The 11179-nt window shown below is 44.1% G+C and overlaps 1 gene segment (V, D, J or C); it reads right to left on the reverse strand.

The window, feature by feature from the left end:
* Positions 1 to 6077, reverse strand: part of LOC103297308 (T cell receptor beta constant 1-like) — a 155842-nt gene extending 149765 nt beyond the window's left edge. The window contains 3 exon segments of the C gene segment in view: positions 4097 to 4098; positions 5647 to 5934; positions 6032 to 6077. Of these exon segments, the coding sequence occupies positions 4097 to 4098; positions 5647 to 5934; positions 6032 to 6077 (336 nt within the window).
* Positions 6078 to 11179: the final 5102 nt, after the last annotated feature.

The raw sequence follows: 11179 nt of genomic DNA on the forward strand, positions 1-11179 counted from the left end.
ACCATCTCACACCTGTCAGAAAGGCTATCATCAACAAATCAACAAACAAGTGCTGGCGAGGATGTGGAGACAAAGGAACCCTCATGCACTGCTGGTGGGAATGCAGACTGGTGCAGCCACTATAGAAAACAGTATGGAGTTTCCTCAAAAAATTAAAAATGGAACTCCCATTTGACCCAGTAATCCCACTTCTAGGAATATAGTCCAAAAAATCAGAAACATCAATCAGAAAGGATACATACACCACTATGTTCATAGCAGCACAATTTACAATAGCTAAGATTTGGAAACAGCCTAAGTCCCCATCAGCAGATGAGTGGATTAAAAAACAGTTGTACATCTACATAATGGAATTCTATGCTCCTATTAAAAAGAAGGAGCTCTTACCATTTATAACAGCATGGATGGACTTGGAGAACATTATGCTAAGTGAACTAAGCCATTCGGAGAAAGATGAATGTCACATGATCTCACTTATTTGTGGAATATAATGAGCAACATAGACGGATGAATAAAAATAGATCCGGAGATAAAGAAGCAATGAACAGACCGTCAAACTTAGAGAGAAGGCGGGGGAGGGGGTGCGAAAGGGGAGGAGAGGGTAAGAGATCAACCAAAGGACTTGTATGCACGCCTATAAGCATAACCAATGGACACAGACAATAGGGGGTTGAGAGCATGGGCTGGGGGATGGGAGCGGCTGGGGAGAGGTCAATGGGGGAAAAAGGAGACATATGTAATACTTTAAACAAGAATTTAAATTTAAAAAATAATAAAAAGAAAAGGCTTCAGTTGGAAAAATATTAAAAATAAAACAGCAGGGAGGAGGGGTGGGGAAAAGATTATAGCCTTGAGTATAGTCTGATCTGGTACAGCTGTTTGAATAGAGGAGCTGTTTAAATTAGAAGAGCCAACAATCTCAGGGTTTAATTACCAAGTGCTTCTCATAAATTGTGGAAAGGCCATAACATAGAAAAGGAGAAGCCTGTTTTCTGTCCTTAAATTATATTTTCATTTTCATTTGGTTAAAATTGCTTTAGAATTTCCCTTTTGCTTTGTTCTTTGCCCCATAGGTTATTTAGAAGATGGTTGTTTTCTTTCCAAATATTTGAGACTTTTCCAATGCTCTTTCTGTTGTTGATTTCTAATTTAGTTCCTTGGTGGTCAGAAACATGCTTTGTAAGACTTGGATTCTTTCAAATGTATTGATACTTATTTTATCATGATCTATGTACACTCGATAAGAATGTGTATTCTGCTGCTGTTGGGTGAACTGTTCTGTAAATGTCAGTTGGGCCAAAGTGATCAATAAGTTATTCCATCAAGTACTGACAGGTGTTGAAATGTCTGACTATAATTATGAATTTTTCTATTTCTCCTTGCTGTTTTTGTTCAATGTTTTGAAGCTTTGTTTTTACATGAATAAATATTTATGATTGAACTAGTAGCCCGTTTGCACGAAGATTCGTGCAATAGACCTTCATTCACCTGGCTGCCTGCACCAATTTTCTGCCGGCACCGGGGACCCAGGCCTTGGCTGTGGCCACCGTCTTCTGCCTTCTTTCAGGGTCCGGGCTTGGCCCTGGGCGGTGGCCTTGGGCTCGGCTGCACCCAGCGTCCCTGCTACCAATCGCAGGAGCCGACCCCCAGTGGTCTCCTGCGATCGGCGCAGGCTCCCCGCTGGCGCCCAAGGCTTTCCCGGCCTTGGGCTCCGCCACACCCAGCGTCCCTGCGACCCGATCGCAGGAGCCGACCCCCAGTGGTCTCCTGTGATCAGCGCAGGCTCCCTGCTGGCGCCCAAGGCTGGGAAAGCCTCGGGCGGCTTTCCTGGCCTTGGGCTCGGCCGCACCCAGCGTCCCTGCGACTGATCGCAGGAGCCGACCCCCAGTGGTCTCCTGCGATCGGCGCAGGCTCCCCGCTGGCGCCCAAGGCCGGGAAAGCGGCTTTCCCGGCCTTGGGCTCCGCCACACCCAGTGTCCCTGCAACGGTTTCCTGGTGGGCGTGGTTGATGGGCGTGGCTTGGTTGGTGGGCGTGGCTTTGGCGTAGCGAAGGTGCGGTCAATTTGCATATTTGTCTATTATAAGGTAAGATATTTATTCATGTAAAATATTTATTCATATCATTAGAATATGACATATTATCCAGATGACATCCTTTGCTCTGAAATTTACTTTGTCTGATATTAATATTGCTGCTCTAGCTTTTTTTGTTCAGAGAACTTTCTAGGTCTTCATGTTTATAGTGCATTTCTAGTTGGTAGCATACAGGTTTTTTGTTTTGTTTTGTGGGTTGTTTGTTTTTTTATAGAACATCAGTCTATGGTTTTTAATTGCAGTATTTAGACTACTTAGATTTGATATGACTATTGATCTAGTTTGTTAATAGCTATCATCTTGCTATTTGTTCTATTAGTTCCATCTCTTCTTTGTCCCTTTTCCTTTGTTTTATGTCTTTTTGTGTATTAATTGAGCATATTAATAATTCCATGTCCTCTTTTTTTGTTGGCTTGCTAGCTTTAATTGTGTTTGTTATTTTAGTAGTGGCTCTAGGGTTTGCAATTCACATCTCTGCTTTAACACAGTCTACCTTCAAGTGATCTTATACCACTGAACATAGATTAGGAAAACCTCACAATGGTAAGATATTTGTCTATTTATCTACTCTCTGTCTTGCTATTGTTTTTACATACAGTAGTCCCACCTTATCTGCAGTTTCACTTTCCCCAGTTTCAGTTACCAGCAGTCAAGCGCTGTTCAGAATTATTAATGGTCAATTCCAGAAATAAACAATTCCCAAGTTTTTACTTGAGCACCGTGCTGAATAGCCTGATGGAATCTTGTGCTGTCTCACTCTGTCCCACAGAGGATACAATCCATCCCTTTGTTCAGCGTATCCATGCTGTGTATACAATGTGGTATTAGCCACTTCGTAGCTGTCTTTGTTATCAGACTGACTGTACCAGCATCACGTTGCTTGTGTTCTAGACACCCTTATTTTGCTTAATAGTGGCCCCAAAGTACATAAGTATTGATGCTGGCCATTTAGATTTGCCAAAGAGATGCCATAAAGTGCTTCCTTTAAGTAAAAAGGTGTGTTTGTATAGGAAAAAACAGTATGCATAGAGTTTGGAAACTATCTGTGGTTTCAGTCATCTACTTGAAAAGTATCCCCCCAAAATAAGAGAGGAGTACTGTAACTGTTATTCAGGTCTTCTTTGAATCACTTTTCTTTAACACTTTCTTGAGTAGGGATTTTATTACATCAAGCTAAAATTAAATTTTTATTAAAAATAAAGTGGAGAAGAAGACTGCAGGATTGCAGAGAAAAATACTAAAACAATATATAGGCATACATTAATGTGCATTATTGTGGGTGACAGATGCTCCTGGATAATTGATTTCAATGACAATTCTTACTAAAGGTTCTAATTTATGTATTTTAAGGCTGGTGGCTGCCTGTGGCCTTGATAGTTCTCTGCATGGGCTGCCCACACTAGAGCTTAATGTGGTCTGAGTAAGAGACACTCAGTATAGGGAGTTTATTGTAAATGTGTTGAAATTTTATATTTTACAGGAGAAGATTTTACCGTACTTGATTGAGCCTAAGCACTGGTGCTCAATCTCAATTGTAGAATCTTGAACTATAAAGGAATCCCAGAAATCCACAGACAGAATATTATTACCTAGCAGATCTGTTCTTTGATCTCAACGGTCATTTCCTGACCTCCCAGTATCAGAAAGACAGTGGAAGCGCCAAGGGCACTTAGTCCCTTTGATGAGGGAAGAGGGCCACTCCTTTGTTCTGGGAACTATGAGGAGAGGTGAGCACATGAGGGTTTGAGAGCAGGAAGAGGGTGACTGTGCCACGCTGTGGTTAGACTGCTGGCACAGAGGTACACAGCTGAGTCCCCCTGCTCTGCACGCTGAATATTCAGAGTGGAGTAGGAGCCTCCAGACCTCTCAGCAGAGAACCGCTCTTTAGGCATCCCGGATGTGTCTAGGGCCTTCTTGTTCTGAAAGTAAAGCAAAAACTCCAAGCCCTGCCCCAGCCTCTGTTGGTACCAGTAAAGACCAACATGTCCAGAAATTGGATCACACCTGAGAGACACATTCTGTCCCCTCTCTGTGACTATAACCCTGGGGGACTGGGACACTCCAGCATTGGTGTGACCTGTGAAGATACAATTTGGGAATAAAATGAGGGGAAAAAATTATAATCATATTTCTCTCTCTCTCTCTCTCTCTCTCTCTCTCTCTCTCTCTCTCTCTCTCCACACACACACACACACACACACACACACACACACACACACACACACACACACCCTAACCAACCCCTCACACACACCATAGACACAGAGGTAACAGCTGAGTCCCCCTGCTCTGCAAGCTGGATATTCAGAGTGGAGTAGGAGACACATAGTTAAACTGCTTGGATAGACACATAGTTAAACTGCTTGGATTTCTGAGGACTCACCTATCCCCAGGAGACTGAGGGTCACCCAGCAGAGGAGCCTGGTGCTCATGGCAAGGTCAGGAGAGGAATGGGAGGTTCACCAGGTCAGGGTCCTTGTGAGCATGAGCAGAGGAGGAGGGACATCCTATGTCTGCACAAGGCAGTTTCCATAGTGACATCACTGCCTCGATCAATCCCCTCAACCTCAGGGACATGGGATCTATATTACAGCATTCTTGGATGACTAATTTAATATTTATAAGCTCCTTTTCAACAAAATCAATGCATAGCTGTCACTCTGGACTCCCATGTTGTCTGGATGCAGAGATCTCACTGAATCTCTAAGTTTATCTTCTCATTTGCCAGTCACTCCTGTCCCCTGGGCATTTTCACTAAGACACAGCAACAGCTGTACCAAAAGGTGAATTCATTGTCTTATTTGTAAGTCAGGATCTCCAGTGAGCATCATTGTGTATGTCATCATTCCCTCCATTCTCCTAGTCTCACATGCTGAACCTTATCTATTTCTGAGGCAAGGATGGGCACTGGGTGTGGCTTGGCTTTGCCCTAGAATGCACTGGCATTCAGAGATACAAGAGATGAAATAATGTGGTAGAAAATTATCTGAATTGGATGCTCCTATTCTTCCTGCAGGTCATGACCAAGTGCCCTCTCTGTCTTCATTACCCTCCATGTTGTTTTACGTCTTCCCAGCCCATAGCAAAGCCTCATGTCCTTCTAGGTCACCATGCAGTAAACAGTAGGAACCCTATAGCTTTTTTATGGAAGGGGACTCCATGTCATTAACCTATAACACGCCAGTGTGTAATATATAAGGAGGTCTACATGGATCTGAGTTACTGATTACTTTCCACCCAGAATCAGATAGATGGTGAGAAAAGCTAGATCTGGGGAAGCAACTTCCCAGCTAATAGGGTTGCTTCAGAAGACAGGTAAACAGACAGTAACAGTGGGTAGTTGTGTGCCCAAGGCCCTGGATCTGGTCCAGGCCTAACAGGAAGTACCCTGCAGGAGGACCTCAGCACACACAAAGGTTAAACCTGCTTGCTCAGGCCACTGGGGGCTGCAAGGTGCAGGAGTCTGTATAGGGCTCTGCTAAGACCTGGGGAAGGGCTGCCCCCTGCCTTTTTGTGCAGAGAGGAGGTGGCTCTGCAGCGCTGTGGATTCACTGCTGGCACAGAAGTACACAGATGTCTGGGAGGGGGTCATTGACTCCAGCGTGAGGGCAAAGTTTTCTATATTTGATCTAGAGGCACTGTACCCATCAGCAACATCTCCTTTGGTGGTGAGCCCAGCACCGACTGAGTAATAAATCAGCCTCAGCCCATGCCCCAGGTCTTGTCGATACCAGTACATATTGTTGTGGTTATAAGTCTGTTGACATCTGAGAGTCACCTTCTTTTCTCTTCCTGTGACCTTGTATGTTGGGCTCTGGGTGATCCGGGCATTCAGGTGTCCTATAAAGAGAGAGCCACAGACCTGATACTGTCATCCTAAGATGAAGGCTTGGGCTGAGGGCTTGGGTATCCAGGGCAGGAAGCCTACCATACTCACCTGCCCACAGGAGACAAAGAACCACCCAGAAGAGCCTGGTGACCATTTCAGGTCCAGGACAGAATCTCATGTCTTCCTGTTCTGTCTCGAGGAAATAGACTCAGTGATGTCTGAGCTGTAGAGCTAACTTGCCACACCCCTCTCCCCGCCCAGGAACAAATCAATGATCCTCTCAGTTACAGGAACAACATGATGTCCAGGAAGTTTTCAAAGCTTCAAGGTCAGAGTCATTGGTATCTGAAGACTTGTTTTTTGTCTTACAATTCACCGACTGATGGGATGCCTGCCTTCCTGCTCTGGTCCTTGCATGCTCATGGGTCAGAGTTCTCACTTGGTTTCATCTGAGGCCACAGGAGACTGGACCACCTGAGTGCCCATGACTGTGCCTTTTGTGAAAAAGATAGGAGGCTTGTTAGCCAGGTGGATGAGATATTCAACAGAGGTATATGTTTGAAGAATCACAGGGAAATGTTCTGTCTCCATGCAGAGGTCTTGCACCCCTACAGAATGGGAGAATATTGATTGAATCAGAAGTGTGCTATGGCCGAAACCGATTTGGCTCAGTGGATAGAGCATCGGCCTGCGGACTCAAGGGTCCCAGGTTCGATTCCGGTCAAGGGCATGTACCTTGGTTGCGGGCACATCCCCAGTAGGGGGTGTGCAAGAGGCAGCTGATCAATGTTTCGCTCTCATCGATGTTTCTAACTCTCTATCCCTCTCTCTTCCTCTCTGTAAAAAATCAATAAAACATATTTTTTTTTAAAAAAGAAAAAGTGTGCTACAGTAACAAGCTAGTAACTAGTCAATATCAGTTAGAGCTGCTATTTCTTATACAGGTTATTTCTCAGTGTGAGGGTAACCTATTTCTGTGACTACATATCTTGATATCATCTTGATGATCAACTATAACCACACAGCAGTGAGAAAGGACATGGAGTCATAAATCAGAGGCAAGGAGGAGGTTGATGGTCATCGCATATAAAGGCTTGCAGCTTGAGGCCTGGCTAACCCAGGAAAGGCCGTTACATCTTATCCAGGACTTACCTAGTCCCAGGGAACCACGAGCCAGAAAGCAAAGCAGCCCACTCCCCAAGGCAGAATCAGTGCAAAAAAAGTGTTTCAGCTAGGACTCACATTGTTTGGGTTAGAGTACATGGATCCCAGAGATCTGAGGACTGTTTTCACAATAAGGTATGACCAAACCATACTGTTAGTATTCTCAATAATACCCTCATTTCTTTACAGATATAAGCATTCATTAGTAATAGTTTCTTTGTAAAGTATTTTTAATCAGTTAGAGCCACAAATTTGATATTGCAGAAAACATGCACCTCATTTCAAAGCTATTTTTATGTGTGTGCTTTTGCATTGGTGTCTCCCAGGCACCCGGAGTAGCACCTATTCATGTTAAATAGTGAAGGGAGGTTTGCTATGTGGATAATGAAGAATAATGTCAGGCCTTCTCATGTACACAGGACCTTTAGAAGACGTCTACAAAAAATGTTCTCTTTTTAAAAAAGCAACCTAAATCAGCCCTGGCTGGTTTGTCTTAGTGGATAAAGCAGGGTCCTGGGTTAGATTCCGGTCAAGGGCATGTACCTCAGTTGCAGGCTGGATCCCTGGCCCAGGTTGGGGCATGTGCAGGATGCAACCAATCAATGTGTCTCAATCAATATTTCTCTCGACACCCACCCCCGACACACACCTTCCACTCTTTCTAAAAATCAATGCAAAAATTTCCTCAGGTGAGGATTAACCAAAAAAAGCCCTCTAAATTTTCATAGCTTTCATCCCACAAATCTCAAACTACTCTGTACCTGTATTTAAATAGTGTTTGTTGAATGAATGATGAAAGAAATGAATGGTTATACGAGTCCAGGCAGACTCCACTTCTGTAAAGATAACCCAGTCTTGTCAGTTATACATATGTTCAGAGCTTGTGACCCATGTGAGTCTGTTGAGAATTCAAAATTAATCAAAATAAATGGGGAAAAGACTCATTCCTATAAGTTGTTATAAGACTTTTGTTTTTATTAGGCTTTTTAAATGAATAGATGGCAGAATGGATGAAATAAAAATGATGGTCACTTCCTTCCATATTGTCACCATTTAGGCTGGCCCCTCAGAGGCACAGTCTGAGATGAGTACTTATTAGTAGGTACAAGTAGTTTATTTTGAAAATAATCTCAGGAAGCAAGAGAAAGAGAGCAGGGAGGAAGAAATAGTGAAGGAGAAATCTAGGATAAGGTGCAATTTGCAGTTGCGCAGGGACATTGGGAGATGGATTTATGGATTTTGTTGGAACCTGCAGAGAAGTACACAGACCACCCCCTGAACTGTCCTCCTGAACTCAGAGGCTGAGCTTTCATCCCTGGCTCCTTTCCCTCCAGGAGCATTAGCACTTCTGCAGCTCTGGCTGCCCTGCTGTGCAGGCCACGTGGGCTCCTGTGATAGAGAGGAGGCCAGAGCAGAAAGCAGAGGGGCTTCCAGCCTGCAGGTGAGGGGGTGCTGTCAGAACCAGGTAAATGCACACAAACTTGCATGTAATTGGTCACTGCAGCTGAGGCTGATACCAGAGGTGGGCCGGGAATGGATGGATGGCACTGGAGGCCCCACTATAATGGTCTGTCTTCACACAAAACTGTCCCTTCCATCAGCTCTTCTGTGTGATCACCAATCACTCCGATGCCACAACTTTCTGGAAGCACCACACCTTTTTGTACATCAGACTTAACATCAAACAGGAAGTGCTGTTTTGGGTCCCATTTTTATTTTCCCTTAAAAGTCACCTCTCTGTAGTTAATTTCACCCAATAAATTATCAGGCAACAGTATTAGCATTTCAGAGGCATTTCTGTCTGGACCATAGATGAGTCAGGCAAAAGTAACCATGGCTGCCTTTGATCCCAGAACTGTATATGTGTGTGTGTGTGTGTGTGTGTGTATATATATATATATATGCCTAAGCGATCATCCAACCATCCGACTGTCCAACTGGTAGCTATGATCAGCAATGACCACCATGGGGCAGATGCTCAATGAAGGAGCTGTTGAGCTGTGGTGACTTGGTAGCTGCAGTTCTCAGGTGACACACCCGGAACTAGAGAGGAGGGAGCCTGATTCCAGAGTGTGTCACCCAAGAACTGCCCTCTCACAATCTGGAACCCCTTGGGGGATGTTGGAGAGTTGGTTTTGGCCTGATCCCCATAGGCCAGGCCTAGGGACTCCATCTGTGCATGAGTCTGTGCACCAGGCGTCTAATAGTAAATAATTGTGCTAGACTAGAGATTTATCACAGTTTATAGAGAACAAAGATTAATTGAGCCTATATTCTTTATTAAACAATTTGTTTTATCTGTTTGTGCAAATCTCTGCATGACACACATTATTGGCTCCAGGTTACAAATACAAATATTCAGACAAATATTTTCTGAGTCACCATCCCAAGGCAGGTCAGAATATGAACAGACAGGTCCCCAAAGCTGGATCTCTTTCCTCTTCAGCATGTCCCCTCCCAGGTGAAAGCTGTTATGCAAATCACTTGTGTTAGATCCAGCATTTCTGACAGGAACGTTTGGGTCCATATTCCTATTTTGCAGATGCCTCCCTCCACCAAATGCAGAAGGGTGGGGTGATTTAAAGTATGGGTGGAAGTCAATATAGCCCGTGTTTTAATCCCTGTTCCGATATTTGTTTAGCTGTGCCTCCTTTAGCAAAGTATCCAAACTGTCTAACAATCAGTGTTTTCACCTCTAATCTGGGTAATTTGTGCTACCTCATAGAAAATGAGTAATGAAAAAGGTGATTGAATTAAATGCACAAAATGAATAGAATTAAAGTCATCTGCCTTCGTCAATAAACTTGTATCCCAGTCTGTAAATATCTACACCATTCATTTAATAGCTGTGATGCTCAGCTGTTTTCTGCAGTTCCTGATCTGGGCAGACGCAGCGGTTTCAGATGTTCTGATAGAAAGTTTGGGCAAGCTGAGACCCTCCTTCCTCCACACCTTCAAGTGGTTTAGAAACATTGATTCCCTGCAGTAACGCCCAGAATCCTGCCTGAAATTCCTAGAGGGCTTCTGTTTTCTTGATGAATCTTCTGCTAGTCTGGAAATCCCCTAGTCCCTTAGCTCCTTTATTGGAGGGACATCATGGTCTCACTCTATGTAAACTAGGACAGGACAGACATGTTCTCTGGCTTGAAGTTCTGTATCCTAGAAGTTGACAGGCAATCAGCTGTGTAACCACACATGATGGGTGACCTCTGCATACTTGCTCTGACGCTCTTGAAATGGCAGAGACAGGGTTCTGTTATATTTTATTTTGTTTCTTTTACTTTTATAAAATTTATTTTTATTGTTGAAAGTATTATAGATGTCTTCCTTTTGCGCCCTCCCCCCCGCCACACACACACACACACACACACACACACACACACACACAGTGACCCCCTTCACCCTATTCCGGCCTCTGCCCAGACCTTTACTACACTATTGTCTATGACCATGGATTATGCATATATGCATATTAGTTCTTTGGTTAACCTCTTCCCTTTCCACCCTCCCCCCTTCCCTCTGAGGTTCGTCATTCTGTTCCATGCTTCCATGTCTGTGGATCTATTTTGTTCATTAGATTCCACATGTAAGTGAGATCATGTGATACTTGTCTTTCTCTGACTGAATTACTTAGCTTAGCATAATACTCTCCAGGTCCCTTCTTGCTGTCTCAATAGATGAGAGATACTTCTTTTGTACAGTTGCATAGTATTCCATTAACTATGGCAAAGGCAGCGCCATGGAATTCTGGGGGAATGCTGACTTCAGAGGCCTGGAGATGTATGGTTGACATATGTGAAGTATTTGGGACATCCAGGAGCTGCAACATCCTGGCTATAAAACCATCTATGGAGCATTTTATCTTCTGTAAAATGGACACACAATGTCTACCATGCATTAGCACACACGACGTGGACACCTACTCTATCACAGCAGGAGTTCCTGCCATGTGCTAGGAATTGCCAGGTGCTGGCAGAGCTGGGAGGACACTCAGGAAAGCTCTGGCTGAGCTCAACAGGACAGAGAGAGTCTTAGAAAAGAACTAGAAGCCCTGGAAACTCACTAAGGCCCCCTCCCTCTCCTGTGACATCC

Source organism: Eptesicus fuscus, chromosome 14 (genome assembly GCF_027574615.1).
Source record: "Eptesicus fuscus isolate TK198812 chromosome 14, DD_ASM_mEF_20220401, whole genome shotgun sequence".
In the NCBI taxonomy this organism is placed as follows: Eukaryota; Metazoa; Chordata; class Mammalia; order Chiroptera; family Vespertilionidae; genus Eptesicus; species Eptesicus fuscus.